Genomic DNA, 17,221 nt, shown 5'->3' with positions numbered 1-17,221 from the left:
TTTTATGCGCATAATAAATAAAAACTGTGAAAAAAGTTAACGAGCTTGAGTCAAATCAATAATACAGTCAGACTCGTTCAACTTTAGTAGTGTAATTTTATGTCCTATTTTTTGGCCACACAACTTGGCCACCTAGTTGGCCACCTAGCTTTAGTTGGCATAGTTGGCCACCTAGCTTTAGTTGGCATAGTTGGCCACCTAGCTTTTAAGGATTTTTACTCATTTTAGTCATTTGAATTTCTTCTAAGTTTTCGGCTTCTTTAACTTTTATCTTTAATAAAGATAAAAAATAAAGTATTTTTTCAATAAAATTCTCCAAAATGAAATCTTAAGATTTAGGGGTGGGAGCAAAAAATCTAGGGGGTACATGCCCTTTCCGCCTACCTGAACTAACATCATTGTATGCGTGCGTGTGCCCATGATTACATAGAGACCCGGATCCATTTTAGGTGGCCAACTAGGTATTACACAACTTCTAAGGCATTGTTGGCCACCTAGCTTTTAAGGATTTTTACTCATTTGAATTTCTTCTAAGATTTTGGCTTCTAGGGTATATTTGTAACTATGACACAATTATATGCTTCTAGTTTTTGGTGTAAAAAGTTTAGATATTAAGAAAAAATTGTTGGTAAAATGATTTTTTTTTTATGTCTCATGTATGGTAGAAACGTATCAGATACACCAGTTTTCAAGTAGTTCTGTGAATAATAAAGGAAAATATAATGTGTTTTGTTAAGCGCTCAATGAGTGCTTAAGCACTAAATGGCCTTAAGCCTCGGCCGTATCCAGGATTTTTTTTCGGGGGGAGGTACAAGAACTTTTATTTAAAGACCTTTAAAAAACGTATCAAAAATTTGTTTTATTCGTTTTTATTACGTTTTTACGAGTCGACAAACATTTCGGGGGGGGGGGGGGCTTGAAGCCCTTAACCCCCCTGGATATGGCCTTGCCTCAAGCACTAAACGACACAGGATAAAAGGATTCCAGAAATGAATAAAATTGGCTTTGTTTGGAAAGTTGGGGTAATAATAAAAAAAAGTAGTCACATAATGCCTTTTGAATTGCTGCAGTCAAGTTTACATTTAGCCAAGTCAGTTGGTTTTTATTACGTTTTGACGAGTCGGAGAAACATTTCGGGGGGGGGGGGGGTCAAAGCCCCTAACCCCCCTGGATATGTCCTTGCCATAAGCACTAAACAACATAGGATAAGAGATGAATACACAGATGAATAGAATTGGCTTTGTTTAAAGAGTTGGGGTGTTAATCTAAAAAAAGTCGTCACATAATGCCTTTTGACTTACTGCAGTCAAGTTTACCTTTAGCCAAGTCAGTTAGTTTACATTAGATGGTTACAGGTTTATTGTTTGCATGTTTAAGTAAGGTATAAGTTTGCATCCACTTTAATCATACGAAATACTCATAGAATTAAATAGGTACCATAGGACCTACTGTCCATAGGGTGGAAAATCACACACAAGATATATAACGAAATTAACTGATGAATAATTAAAAGTTCAATTTGGGATAAGTCTTTTAATTAGACAGTGAAAACAGATGCAAAAATTCGGAAATTTTGACCACATATACCGGTGGTCTTCATCAGCCAATATACTAAAGCATTACAGTTAAAACAAATTTATTAATATGGAACGTATATAAGCCGCTGGCGGATCTAGGCCCCCCCCCAAAAAAAAAAATTTCTGTAGCGCCCTTACTTTTTTTTTTTTCTTTTTTTACTTTTTTGTATAAACTTTTCAATTTTGTCAATTCTTAGCACCTTTGTCATATTCCCCTCCCCCCAAGATTTTGCTCATTGGCTTCCTTGTCACATTCGGCCTCCCGCAAGATTTTGCTGTAGATTCGCCCCTGATGCAGAAAAAAATAATTATTTTTGGGTAACATATAGTTTCTAGTTTATTCACTAGATCTGTCTGAAAGAGTTCATGGTTCATTCAAAGTCTTGAGTTGCAAATTTTCTTCTTTAATATTGCCTTAATGTAAGTTCAATTTCTAATGAAGGTGGCACAATCTTCTTCTTCTTCCAATTGCAAAAAAAATGTATTTTCAAAATGTAACGGGGGGTCGGTGAATTTTTTTCTCTATTCTTTTGAAAAAGGAGGAAGGGAACGAAAATTAAGTTGGTGGGAAAATGTCCCCTCCCCTTGTTGGCACCACCGGCAGAGAGGATCGACAAAAATCAATCTTGTAAAATTGTTATAGTTATTTGGCTGTAGAAGCTTGTGATTTTTTTGTTATTTTGCGTTAAACTGTGCAATTGGTCATACCATTTTCAGTTTGTATTTTATTCAGTTGTTCAAAAGTTGAAGCTAGTCATAGTAGCAACTAGTCATAGTAGTCAAAAGTCGAAGCTAGCCACCTTCTAATGAAGGTGGCCCAATCTTCTTCTTCTTCCAATTGCAAAAGAAATGTCGAATTTAAAGTATTATACTTGATTGGTCACATCTCCCCATATATACGACTTACTTTCGATGTAGTTCTTTAAATTAGGTATTATTTTTAATACCACAACGCCTTTCTATTCTATTTCACTATTGTTTATTCGTCATTGAAAGGCATTGGCCTTAGAAAAAATAACATAATTTAAGGTATTACATCGAAAAAACTAACTGATATATAAAAAAAAACAAAAGCAACAATAAACCACGCATGAATAATAAACATTCGAAGTAGTAAGAATTGTACTTATCAAAATTAAAAAAACAAACAACTATATAGTTATTGCAGCCAACATATAGAAAATTTAGTTGCTTTACATTAGAAATCTAATCTAGGTCTAAATTAATGTCTACCCAAATTAAATCTCTCTCTTTAAAAGTAGCTGTGGTCGGGGCTGCTGCCCATCGGGTAGGAAAATAGCATTCAAAACTTATCGCGGAATAAATTAGTATACACAAAAAACACCCCCCTCCCCACCAACAGAACAGACATGAATAATGAACAGTAGTGGTAGTAAGAAAGATCATCGTTAAATCTTGTAAGTAAGAAAGTAAGAAAGTAAAGTAAGGAAAGTAAGAAATCATCGTTAAATCTTCAATTAGAGAAAAACTACAATTCTAGCAATCCAGGTGAAACAGAAAGTGATTAAAAAAAAATAATTAAATCGTACAAAAGCAAGTATGAATCTTCTTAATTATGCTGCGGTGGTTTGTTCAGTAATTGTCGTACATGAATTTATTTTCAAGTGATGTAATTTAAACCCTATTTAAGTATATACTAATTTAAAATCACACCTAACTATTTCAACCCTTCTCAGGAATAACTTTTCGTCTAAAAATTGTATCTAAATCTTGCCCTAAAGTGTATGCTAGAGAAAGATTCCTCCAAATTCATTCTTAGAAAGCCAAAGAAAAAAAAAACGGAAACGAAAGATAACTGAAAAACTCAATCCATTTTGGGCCTAGAAATGCACCTTTACGGTATCAGCCCTCTCCTCTAAGGGCAAAAATTGAATATTTCGGCGTAGAACACGCCTCTGCGTATTAACTCCTATTTATATAATTGATATCACCAAGTTCTATGTTTCATCTATAGGCATAGACCTTCGTTAAAGACTATTGTTTTGCGCCTTGTTTGTAAATAATATGGATTTGTTTTGCTTAGGTACGATGAACATTTTGGGACCAAGATTTCGCTGGAGAATTCTTGTGATGTAAGCCTCCCGTCTCGTCAATTGTTTGCATTTTCACCTGGGAGAAACTTAACTCATGGTTTGTGTTTTTGTCTTTCTGTGTTTTTACCTTATATTCCAGTGTTTTACCTTTCCAGTGTTTTATATTTCTGTGTTTTTACCTTATATTCCAGTGTTTTACCTTTCCAGTGTTTTATATTTCTGTGTTTTTACCTTATATTCCAGTGTTCAACTGAAATTTAACAATTGTGTAGAATAATAATGATTATTATGTTAGTCCTATGGGGATTAACCATATATACCCTAGTTATCACAATACAATGCTAATAAGATTTTCCATCGGAAATTGAGCATCTGAGATCGAACTTAACTATGTGGTGATCATGTATATGATGTTTACCGATGTATATACGATTTCAATTGGTATATAAATATAGTATTTAAAAGTCGTTATAGCCTATGATGTTGATATGAATTTTTTTATGTTATATTGCAGTGTTCATAGTATATATGGATTTGTGTCCAAACATTTCAGATTTTTTTTTTATAGTGTATGCTACCATAATCGGTTTGGCTAAATTGGATGAAACGTGATAAGTAGGATAAAACTAATTATAAAAAAAATAAACTGGTATTAAATGAAGTATTTTACTAAAACAAAACAATTCCTTGATATATTTTCTTTTTCTATATCAAATATATGAATACTTTGGAAGATACATTGTTCAACCTACTTTCGCGCACAGGAGTTGAGGGGACGAGGGAGAATTCTGTCGCCTCAAGATCAGTCTGGAGGAACAAAAAAGAAACAAATCTGGTAATCACTGTCGTGGGAGTAGTCCTTCCATCAGGAGTGATCCCAATAAAGTCATCTTAAAATTTCCCAAAGAAGAACTTTAGCTCTTGGTATATATTTATATTATAACAGGGCTCCCACAAAGTCCCTAAAAGATCCTAAAATCGAGTGAGGGTCCCTATTGGTCTCTTAAATTGATAAAGGTCCATAAAGTCTATTTTCTTGCTTTGGTTTAAAGCTTTGTATCCTAAAGGCTACCAATACCTGTGAGTATACGGTTTTTAGTATTTTTGTTTCGATGGAGACTCTTGGAACCTATTTTGGCTTGTCTAAGAAACATATGACTTTTTGTTACATAGGCTACTATATTACTGTCTTGATAGAGCAGACAGACTATTCACAAAGAAGCAACCTTCTTTGCCTCTGGAGTCAATAGGCTAGGAGGCGGTAAGGTTTGGTTCACTTTATCAATTACTGGGAAAATTTTTCTGGGTGTCACTTTGTTGCACATAGAAAAAAATAAAAATTATGTATTTTGTACACAGAGTACAAAATACGAAGGAGGCAGTGTTAAAACCAGGTTTCTTTTGGAATTTTGAGCTTACATACATTTCTTGGACTATTAGATTACTTGCTTCTGCCCTTTTTTATTTGAATACATCTCTGGTAATAGCCTATATATTTTTGTACTAACTTCTTTTCTTTTTTTAAAGTTTAGGGTTTGAAGATTCAGTTTGAATTAGAATGGAAAAGTGCAAATTCTGGGAGACTTATGCATCTTGAAGTTACAACTGGAAACCAAATGAAAGAGTGGTGTAGAGCCATTCCGGGAGGTCTGTTTTCTCTGTACTGTACTATCTGCAATACATCGCTTGTCTGTCATAGGGGCTCCTACGCTTTACTGCTGATCGCCAGAACTGCTGAACATCAGAAGAATGTTACCATAAAGCTAACGCCAAATCAGCTTCATCTCTCAGCAGCATCTTCCATGGAGAGTGGCGAACGGGCGAAATTGCCCATGCACCTAGGTGCTTCTGTAGTGCGGGATGAAACAACAGTTGCATAAATTAAATGGGTACTGAAGATTATTGAGTCCGACTGTTCTGGTAAATTCGTAGACGACAAAACAGGTGTATATGGAAAAATGTTCCGAGAAACATTAGTCAAAAACTTTTCCTTCGGGCCAGCTAAGTTTGCTTATTTTTAATTGAAGCTCTTGAGCCCTATTTCCGGAAGGTGACCCTTGATGAAGTCGGCAGAAAGCAGCTGTTGCAAGCGTTAACTTTTCTGCATCCCAGTGAAGTTTCAAAACCATTTTCTGCTCACAATCTATTATATATTGCCAGGAAGTTACCCATGGTGACGCAAAAGGAATGTTAGTTGAAGAGTCTAAGCTAGTCCAGTTATCCAGACTTTTATTGGAGCCAGAAAGGATCGACGACCAGTCGAACAACGTGATCCAGGGAGGAAAATATCTAAATTTGCCTGAAATCGTAAAAAATATTTTCACCATTTCACACGGGTCTGCCGACATTAAGGGGGATTTCCCCCTTTCCGGGCGAGTTCTCAGGAAAGAAAGAGCTTCGATGAATGAACGAACTTTGGGTGCAAAACTTGCTGTGATAGATAGGTGGGACAGATATCTAGAACGTCCACAAAATGTTGTTGTCACTGAAGACTTGATAAAACTGGCCAAATCCGCTAGAGAAACCTATTATTTGGACATACCGTAGGAAAAAGTCCTAGAAGAAAAAACTGAGAAAGAGCAGCAGGATTTGAATGCAATAGAACGGCTGTAGGAGTGGCAGCTTGTTAGAACCTCTTTGAAAAGACAGACAATAGAGACTCTCGAAAAATCTCTCAAAGAAACAAAGAAGGGTTTGGTTCAAAGGTACGGGCCGCACACGAGTTACCGATTGAAGCTCATAACTGGCTCAAAAAAGGCACTGAAAAGAAGGACGTGGTCGAGATACAGTTAGCGCAGGCTATGATAGATGGGACTCAAAGAACCAGCAGCAGTTAGAGTCGATGAAACAGCTCTGTTCCAGGCAGTGCAAGGCAGTGCAAAAAATGGAAACAAATAGGTTGTGTGTTCTAGTTACCGTACCCTTGTCTCTTTCATCATATTTTTGTATCTGATTTTTTGTATTCGAAAGTAAAGCGCTCAGAAAAAAAAGAAGGAAAAAGCTCCTCCAATGACATGATTATTGTCAGGTGGTCGGTTTTTTAATTATCATGCGGCCTCTGATCATGGAGAGATGTCTGCAAATGATCATTCCCGTTTTTTCCTTAGTCAAGTGCCATTTGCTGTTGTGTCACCGCTTTTTTTTCAAAAGCTTTCAGAAAACTGAGTTTTGGGGTCTATTTTGCGTCCAGAATGATCCCTAGAGAGGTCCCTTTTTCGACTAAAAAGAGCTCCCTAAGTATCTATTTTTTACCATTTGAACGTGTGGCAGCCCTGTTACAATAGCAATAATAAAGACATTTTGAATCGCCTGTCTTATACCAGAGGCAGAGAAGGAGGGACAGAAATGGGACTGGACACTAATGAGAGGATTGTGGAAGAATAGTTAAAACATTGTTCAAAATGCTAAGAGATTCCTTCTGTGTTAATCCATTTTGAAGGGAAATTTTAATTTTGGGTGTTTCACGATCATTTTATATTCGGACCCAAAGGGTATGGTTAACTTATAAGAGTGGAAACTGGCGCTAGTGCCGAAAAAATATTCTCAACGCCATCTAGCGTTTGGCGATACTTAGCATTTTTTCAGTGTATTAATAAAAATAATAGATTTAATTGGTGTAATTGGTAAAATTGGGGTATGAATGACTATCCGATCTAAGCTTCTGCGAGAAAAATGAGCTTGAAAAGATGTCAAATATTGCCAACGCTCTAACTCTCTTAGTTTACACTTACTCTTTGTTCTGACCAAGTTGTAAAGTTTTAATTAAATTTACACCTTTCGTGTACACTAAGAACAGGGGATGGTCTGAAGGAAGAGCTCTATTGTCAAGAGTGTTGCCATTCTATTATTTCATAGGACATCTGTCTCGTTTTGGTGAAGTTGATTTAGTGAAATTGAAGATTTAGAAAATTTTGCACGGTTTACCTTTTTTGCTTGACAAATTTAGATCCTATGTTCAGACTAGAGCTATGTACTTTTTTAAAGTGAATGCATTGAAATTACGCTTCACTCTTCGATTGAATTGGCCATTTTTTAGTGGCTCGGATGGACCATAGTGTGAATTATGTAAAAACCATAATAATTTGTGAATGTGAAACGTTGAGTCCTTTTTCTGGACAATTCTTAAAGATTTACAGAAGTATATGCTACGAGACCTTCACTCAGTGCTCCTATTAATCTAATTCTAGATCTATTCACTCTAACTTCATTTCTAGATTCTAGCGTTTTTAGAAAAATATTGTCTCTACTATAGTTCTGATTACCGCTACTTACTTTTTTTCTAGTGTATGCATCCAATTTGCGCATGACTCCTGGATTGAAATGGCAATATTTCATTGGCTCCGACGGAGCACATTGTGAATATCCCTCATTTGGCTGTCGAAACAGTGAAACTGATTACAGAGCTGACATTTATGTATCAACTGTTTATCCTCAAAGAAAAGTGGTAGTTATTTTGGTTGACCATGGATCAGCAATGAGTTACAATCAGCTGATGATTGCCAAAGCTCTTGGTAAGAAAATCCATGATTTCTGATTCCATCTATTGATGTTGTTGTTAGTAAGCAGTAATGTAGGCTTTTCAGTTTCTAGAAGACAAATAGGGGGTATATATGGAGCTATTAGTCCCTTCCTGACGTAATGCTTAGTCCACGTGTATAGTACACCTACGTCGTATGGAATGTTTTCAGATATATGCTACATCATAGGGAGGGTTTACTTTGGTTGTTGTGTAATGGGTTTCGGGGTGTTACATAATAGGACATGTTAGAGCCCGTTAGTCAAGTCCTGGTTTTAACTGAGGGGAACACACACGTGGGTGTTACGTAATAACGGTACAAACGTCGGATTTGACGCAATCTGGCTTGAATTGATAGATTTATTGGGGGTGTGGTAATGGCAGCGGACATGTGGGTCTTACGCAATGACAATGTACACGTGGAATGTTACCTAATACTTTAACAGATTCATTTCAATCCGTTTTTTTTTCAGGGAACATTTACTAACTAAAGATTTTTGTCCAGGAATTTTGTCATTAGGACTCGAGAGGGTTTCCCCTCAATGAAATTGAGTGCTAACCAGATAAACCATGAAAGTCTTTCTAATATTTTGAATCGACTAACGCACTCTACATGATAACCTATTGCACACACGAGGGAATTCCTTACCCAAATTCTAGAATGATTAAAGTTCTCGCATGTTTGCGAACAATTGTCTCCGAGCCGTGTAACTATCCAGCAAGGCTATTGATTTTTGCTTTATTAGATGCACCTCCTTGCTACATTCTATTAGTGTTCTAACGTGACCTAGACATGTTAGGTTGCATAGTAGATGCTGCATAGCATTGGCGTTAGAATTTCTATTACGTAAATGGTTACGTATTGTAGTTTTATCCTGAAACTAGAAATCCAAAGGATATACGGAAAAAAAGTAAAAAAAGCTTAAAAGAGATAAAATATAAGCAAAATTAACCATGATTTAAAGAAAGGTAAGAACCCTTGCAAGCGATTCCAGAGGGGGAGGGTTGTTATTAGAGATAAATTTCAGCCCTTTTAAGAGCTATTTCTGAGTGGTTTTTATGAAAATGCTACGTTTCTATTGCTCTATTAGACGCCCCTGCGAGAAAAAAGAGACATTTTTCCATTTGGTTATTTCTAAGAGGCTTTAGTGAAAATGCCAAGTTTCTTTGAGTCTAGACAATGCATATTTCACGCCACCATGACAAAATGTGGCTAGCCCACCGTAGCAAGGGATTGCAGAGGGAGAGGGTTGTTATTAGAGGTAAAGTTTTATTTACGCTTTACTTCAAGTTCTACAAATCTTTGCAAATAAAAATAAAGAATTTTGTATGTTTATGCTAAAAAAAAGATCATGGATGCGTGTTCGGTGTGGGACAGTCTTTTGGCTATTTTCATACAATAGCATTTTGGACTGCTTTTGGCTAGAATTGTTGTTTTGCTCCAGAAAATGGCTGAAAACACTGCTTTGCTGTGGGACAGTCTTTTTGGCCAAAATAGATGTCTATGTTAACCGTTATTTCGTAGGACTACCTGCACCTTTAGAAACGAATGGGCTACCGGACGGCGTTACTGTGTCTGAAACTCGAGGCTCAATGAACATATAGTTCTTTTTATAATTTTAATTTAATTGACTATCTCAGAATTATCACACAATAGCATTTTTGATCTTCTTTTGGCTAGAATTGTTGTTTTGCACCGCAAAATGGCTGAAAACGTCGCTTTGCTGTGGAGCGACGTTTCACATAAACATGAATGTTTCTGTTAATCGTTTATTTTGTAGGACTACCTGCACCTTAAAAACGAATACACTGTCGTACGGTATTAATGTCTCTGAAACTAGAGGCTCAATATGCTTATAGATTTTCGATAATTCTAAATCAGTTAACTACCCGGAATTTTTACGCAATAGCTTTTTGTACTTCTTTCTGCTATAATTGTTGTTTTGCTCCGCAAAATGGCGGAAAACTTACTTTAAGTCGACAAGCACTTTACTGTGGGGCAGTCTTTTTGGCTAAAATAAATGTTTATGTGAACCGTTATTTTGTAGACTACCTGTACCTTTAGAAACGAATGCAAAACCATACGGTATTACTGTCTGTGAAACCCGAGGCTCAGTATGCGGATAGTTTTCCAATAATTCTAAATCAGTTCTCTCTCAGAATAATCACACGGGAGCATTTTTTGCATTCTTTTGGCTAGAATTGTTGTTTTGCACCACAAATGACTGTAAACTTCTTTTTTTGACAGTCATTTTGGCCAAAATAAATGTATGTATTAACCGTTATTTTTTCCGACTACCAACGTCTTTTAAAAACGACTGCGCCATCCTACGAAAGTAACGACTCTGGAATTCGAAGCTCAATATGCTTATAGATTTTTGATAATTCTAAATCAATTAACTATCTCAGATATTTCTCACAATTGCATTTTGGACTTCTTTTGACTAGAATTGTTGTTTTGCACCACAAAAAGGCTGAAAACGGCTTTGTTGTGGGATAGTTTAGTTGGCTAAAATAAATGCCTATGTTAACCATTATTTTGTAGGACTACCTGCACCTTTAGAAACGAATGCACTACCGTACGGCATTACTGCCTCCGAAATTCAATGAGTGGGTGATCAAATCCTTATGAATTTTGATATTTAGAAGGACCTCGTGTCTCAGAGCTCTTATTGTAAGTCCCGACCGGCATTAAGCCTCCGATTTTCCTTTTAAATCAAACTATTGATTCTTAGAATTTTGCTAGAGCTCATGCCATGTGAGCTCTTAGCTCTTGGCTCTTCCGACCTCGTCACAAGTGCCATATGAGCTCTTAGTTCTTGTTCTTGTTTCCTGACCGGATTTGGCCTAGGCGGAGGTAGTTTGAGGGGGTGCTACCGCAATCCCTCCAATGGAAAATGATAAATTGTATGAGCTGATGCCTTAGATATTCTATTTATTAGTAATTGATTGCTAATATACTAAACCATAGTGCTTCATCTATCGTTTGTTAGATCAGGGTCATCTTCATAGATGAGAAGTTAAAACCTTGTGCCAAACTAGTGCCCCCCCCTTTTTTTATACACTTAAGTGTAGGAAAAATCCTTGTCACTTAGATTTATGTGTTTTTGCAACGATTGTAAATAATATGACGTCGTTCCTGAATTATTAGTAGTTTATTTAGAATATATGATTCTGAAAATTGACAAGTAGCTTTATAGCTACTAACTAGGTTGAATAAGATTATATTAGAAATTTGAAACCATCCATGGGTCTCGTAAGCTCAACTATCAAATATCACCAGCCCTTTATATTCGATATTTACGTTGAGTTTATCAATGAAGTTTTATGGTAAGGTTTTTTTTTACGGAAAGTAATCAACAGCAAAGAATCAAAACCAAAGCTAGGGTTTAGATACTACTGCCAATTCGTCTATATTTCTTTCTGATACGTTTATGGGCAGTGGGCACATTACATGCATATATCTTTGGTTCAACCGGTCGCAAAATCAATATTTTGTTTCCGATACTTTTAAAAGGTACATTACATATATACATTTAAGGTTCAACTGGTTGCAAAGTCAATATAATATTTTTAAATTCTTTACTTGGTTCCCTACCCAATTGCTGCAACAATTTTGTTGGTGGGCCTAACATGGGTTGCTGCATCACTTCGCGTTGCCTAGGTAATGTAAATCTAATTTCTAATTTTGTATAAGTGCGCTTAGATTTAACAGCCTATCGTATTATAAGCATCGTTTCTCCACCTGGAGCGGGATTCCATAGACCCGAAGTCGGTCAAAAATACTAAAGGCTTATGTACGAATTTTGATTTAACAATTAACAGTTGAAATGACGTACTGATTCAAGAGAAATCACTGATACTGATTTTAGGAATGACATATATGACAAGCCGTCAGTTATAGTCAGCTGATGATTGCCACAGTTGATCACAGACCAGTGTTGAGCTATAAGTAGCCGATGATTGGGATTGTTGACCGAAAATCGGCAATGATTTGTAAGTAGGTGATGATCTCCAGGTTTTACACGATAAAACAACGAAGGAAAATAATTAATTCATTTGGGTTTAGAAAATTAAGGAAAACCAAAGGAGGGTGACTTTTAACCAATGAATAAAACGAAAAGATAAAACAGATATTTCAGCAAAGACTTCCGCCATCTTGTCTTCAAAAAAAAAGAAAAAAAAGATTCAAATAGTGGATTGGGTATGAATTCTTTCCCTGGCAAGCTAAAGTTCTAGACAAGAAAACCCAATGATTTTGAATTTTTGGTACTGATATTGTTATAATTTGGTTTATATATTATGTATAATTAAGTTTATATTCCTTTCATAAATTCATTTACAAGGAATCGAAGTTGCTCAGGAGAAAACGTCTATTTACAAAATACATTACTTTTCCTTTGACATGAATTCCACCTGTGCTCAACGAAGAACCTCCAGTCATCCCTCAAGTTTTCCGAAGCCGCAACGTCCTTCAATTCTAGTTGGATTAGGTTTTAAGGTGCATAGGTCTACCTGATAGTTGCACCATAGTGTATTCCGGGGCCTTCACAAGAACGCATTAAATGCACGAGGTGCTCATTAAAACGATATTGATCTTATGTGCATATGACGCACATAAGCAAAATGAACATAAGAAAAGATGCAAATGTAAAGATATAGGCTTGATAATAAATTATGGAATGAACAAATGAAATGAATATCAATATATTTCAACGTAAATAATAGAAATGAAATGAATTGAAGTTATTGAAAATAAACATCAGTTAAAAAACAATTAGATATTTTGGCTCTGCTACTATTTTGGGGGCTGTGACACTAAAATGGTTGAGAAACGATAGTTGTTGATAAGAGGCCCTAAAAGAGTGAAAGTTGTCAGAAAGATTAACACTAGATAAGCAACGGGTTTTGAAGTTATCTTCTAGAAGGTGTTGCGAGTATAAAACGAAAAAAATGAAAAAAGTGAAGATCGGTGTGAGCATCAGAATAGGAAAAACATTATCCCCAACTTACTCCCCCCCTCTTCCACAGGAATAAAATGAAACACGATTCATTATAAGAAAAACATTTCGAATAATGTTGTTGGATCCACTCCACTGTTTAGGACGACAAACTGAGGTACAGCTCTTTTACGCTATACATAAGTTAACACAACCCCTCCCCTCTCTTAAGTAGACACCAAGACAATAAAAAGAAACAAAACGTATTAATAAATACAACCATAAAAATAAACAATTACTATGTAAATTAGGCAGGGACCCTGAGGTACGACGGGACTTTTGGGTGATGAATATTCTGTAAGGTTTCAAAATATATTGTTTCTTCAAAAATGAGGCATGAAATAAGTGTTTTGAGTTCCCTTTCCAGATAAAGCTTCATTAACGGTCAACTTCTCTTGAAACTTTTCGCAAGGAATTATTTTGAATAGCTACAGTTGGAACATCAGAAGAAATTGACTGAACAAAAAGAAGAGATTGACTTTTAAATCTTGTCAGATGTTTTCCTTTCAATACTTTTACCTTCATATTTGATTTGTTTTGTTATTAAATCCGTTCAGTTTTTTCAGGTTATCTACCATATAATTTCAATATAATTTTAACCTTTGGTAGCGACATTCTTTATAATTTTGTTGTTGAAAATTTAAAAAACTAGCGAAGGTTGGTTTATTCTGGCAAATAAATGTAATTTTCCGAGCTTTAAAACGCCTCCGACTGAGCCTCTAAGCTGAAGAAAAACGTTTGTATATTGTTATCATTTTTGTCTAACCTGTTTAGTTTATTGTTTTCAGTCTGGATGAATTCTAAAAAAAACTGGTTGTTTTTAATGTTTTTTCCGTTTTTGTTGTAGGAAAGTATTTTGTGAATTCACTGTCAGATCGGGATAGTGTTGGTGTGGTGGCAATTTCATCTGAGATCAGGTTGGCCACAGTTGAGGCTTGTCCTAATGGAGGTTTTGCTAATGCCACGGCGGATACCAAATTTTCATTTACTCGTTTTCTTGATTACTTGGAAAAAGGAGAAGGTTTGTTTTGTTGCATTTTGGCTTGATTATCTTGCTTTTGACTATTTTGAATTTTGACCTCTTGTATTCGAATAGACATTTTGGCTATCTTTTTTTCGTCTTAAAAATCATTAACTTCGTCAAATTTGACATTCAAAGTAAAGATACATTCCGTGTAAAAAAAAAAGTTTTTTTGATTTAGGTGGGCAATATTAATAACCCTAGCATTATTAGCAAACTGAATTATTTGCCGGATTTTTCAATAGAGAAATACAAATAAAGCGCGAGGATTTCGCAAGAGTTTTGAACATTGTGTTGCATGGCTTCGTTTAATTCAATTCTGTAGGAGTTTTTCTCGTAAAGAACTCGTTTAAGCATGGTATTTGTTTAGTATTCTCAGCATTCTTGCGTTTTGTAAGCCCTGCGTTTGTGCTTTTTTTGTGACATTTATGACATTTTTTCTCAGAGTTTTAAAGCATGGCAGTAGTTTTCTTTTCAGTTGTTTATTGACAGTTGTTTATTTCAATTTTGAATTATTTACCAATATCTAAGGTTTTTCTATCGACCACGGAGAGAACAGGCAACTTTTGTGTTGTCAAAAGATGGCATTTACGTCGACAAATCAAACGCTTGTATTGTCGGTATACATCCAAACGGAACCCATTAAGTTTTTGACAGGACTTGTGAATCAAATGAGGCTCAGGTGTTTACCACCCCGAAAAAAAAAAACGATGTCAATTCAACGTGTTTTTATGGGACTTTATCAGGGTTTAGTTTTTTTTTAAGGTTTAATTTAGATTTAGTTTAATTTAGAGGTTAAAATGAATTTAATAGCGTAATGCTTGTATTTTTAGGTCCGGCCAATCATACTCTCGCCATGATAACAGCCTTTAACATGATTAAAAAACTCATATATGGAAATGATGGAGTTAGTTGCGCGCACTCTACGAATGATTCTAGTTCTCTAGATGTGGAACCGATAATCCTCTATATTAGTCGTGGCCTTCTAATGTCCCTGACTGAACGTGGCTCGGTGTTAAACCTGGTGGCAAGAGAGAATCAGTGCCTTCGTGGTCGAGTGATTATTAATACTTATCCAGTGATTGATGGTAAGCTCGGTTTTCCTGTCTATTTCTCACTTGCTTATAAGGTTTGTTTACGAATTAGAGGAATGTACATGTTACTGAACGGTTACCGTTTTACAGGTGCTATCTTTTTCCCTTTTCCATTATTAATTATATTGATCAATAATTGTTAATAAATTACCCTCAGTTATTTTGAATGATTTTATGGGTGAATTTTTGTGGTGAGGTTTTTGAGGTGCAAGAGTGAGAACCTCTACTTTGGGAATATTCACATTTAAATGACAAGATTATTTTTGTTGAAATTATGGATTTTGAAAATCTCAAGTGTTTGCACTTTACAATTATATATCGTCACGCCTAAAGGTCGTATCTGGAAATTTCGAATTATAAAATAATTGTTGAACAGCCTAAATCAGGAGGATCTACATCTTTATTGTGGGATGATCTTGATCACATCCCTTGATTCTGGTCTTTTTAGATTGAATGATGACTCTTAAAAAGGCTTATGTACTGGGGCTAGGAAATAAGTTCGTGGTGTTTTCATTTATTTTTATTGAGATGGAGGAAGAGCTTACGTAGCTGTGTTGGCCTCAGGCGGCTTGGTGCTGCAGTGAGTTCTTAGTAGTAACAGAAGTAGTTTTCATATTTTCTTTGTTTGCAACCATTTATTCGCTGTTAGACATAGAATAACATTTTCTTAGAAAGGATTTTTAGAGAAAGGGAAAGAGTTTATTATGAAAATTCATTTAAAAATTCTGATTCTCTCCAAAAAACTTGGAATTTAATTAAGGATAAAATTGGAAAAAAGTGTGAAGAATATTTTTCCATTTACCATATTAAAAATAATTTACTACTCTCTAATTGCTTCTTATTTGAATTACTGCTCAGTTGTTTATCTTAATACCTTTTAGAAGCGTATAAAACCCTTACAGTTACTACAAAATAGGGCAATAAGAATACCTGGAAATTTTGTACATCGACCTTCAAAACTTGAAAATGCTTTGGAGACTAAAAAGTTATTCTTTTTCTTGAATTTGTTAGATTTAAAAGATAAACGAGTATTAAATACTTCGATATGGCATTTTCAAATCCAAATTCTAAAAACTATTTTTATGAAAAGTATCTGTTAATTTTACTTCCTTGTTCGGATTGTTGGAGGTCTGGGATCTACCGAATTCCTTTTGTAAGTTCTGAAAGGTCAAGGTTTTCGATTAGGTACCAAATACACTTCATTGTAAACAATTATAAGCTGAATGATAAAATTATGTTTGATCCATCCCCAAAATCTCAGCTAAATTTAAAAAAGCAAATATTACAGATTGTTTGCTAATATTTGACTATTCACCATTGACGATGGAAAATTAAATTATTTGATCTTCTTCTTTGTGTGTTTTGTTTTTGTGTCCCTGTCTTTGGGATGGCCTCCCACGCACCTCCCGCCCGAAATTTAGTTATATACTTATCCTTGTTACTTCTCTTTTGTGTGTTTTTTTTATTTTGTTAGTTTTTTTGCCGTGTTAAATTTCGGAATTATTAGTATGATGGTATGTTGATGTTTTTTCTATGTTTTTGCACTGTCCCAGCCTTACGAGCTCTGCTCTCTGTTGGGACATAATATTGTTTTTGTATTGTTTTAAGTTGAATAAAGAAAAAGTTGAAAGTTAAGTTATATAATGTTCGTTGTAACTCGTTCATTCGACAGAGCTCTTTCTACTCTAAAAAGCTGTACTAATTTTCTTTTTGAGTAATTTAGTTTTCAATTATTTTTTTCGCTTTAAAATGGAATGTCCGGGAGATAAATACTAAATTTTTTATGCTAAAAGGTATTTTTTGTGCTAGAAAATATATTATGCTGAAAATATGAGAAAGTCGAATATGTATTCTTTTTTAGGGGTCGTACATATCTTCTAAATTCATATTGACAAAATAACAGGGCCTAATTCCCTATTTTAAAAAATCAGCCAAAGATTTTACTAGAATCTATTGTTG

The 17,221-nt window shown here is 35.1% G+C and overlaps 1 protein-coding gene across 2 annotated transcripts in view; it reads left to right on the top strand.

The window, feature by feature from the left end:
- LOC136043424 (VWFA and cache domain-containing protein 1-like) overlaps positions 1-17,221 on the top strand; it is a 102,728-nt gene that overhangs the window by 18,921 nt on the left and 66,586 nt on the right. For both annotated transcript variants that reach the window (XM_065728334.1, XM_065728336.1), the window contains exons 5-8: positions 3,622-3,728; positions 7,915-8,142; positions 13,995-14,168; positions 15,002-15,256. In XM_065728334.1, the coding sequence (XP_065584406.1) occupies positions 3,622-3,728; positions 7,915-8,142; positions 13,995-14,168; positions 15,002-15,256 (764 nt within the window). The remainder of the gene's footprint in view (positions 1-3,621; positions 3,729-7,914; positions 8,143-13,994; positions 14,169-15,001; positions 15,257-17,221) is intronic.

This window comes from Artemia franciscana, unplaced genomic scaffold (genome assembly GCF_032884065.1).
Source record: "Artemia franciscana unplaced genomic scaffold, ASM3288406v1 Scaffold_592, whole genome shotgun sequence".
Lineage (NCBI taxonomy): Eukaryota > Metazoa > Arthropoda > Branchiopoda > Anostraca > Artemiidae > Artemia > Artemia franciscana.
The sequence above is the reverse complement of the archived record's forward strand: the minus strand, read 5'-3'. Positions and strand labels throughout refer to the sequence as shown.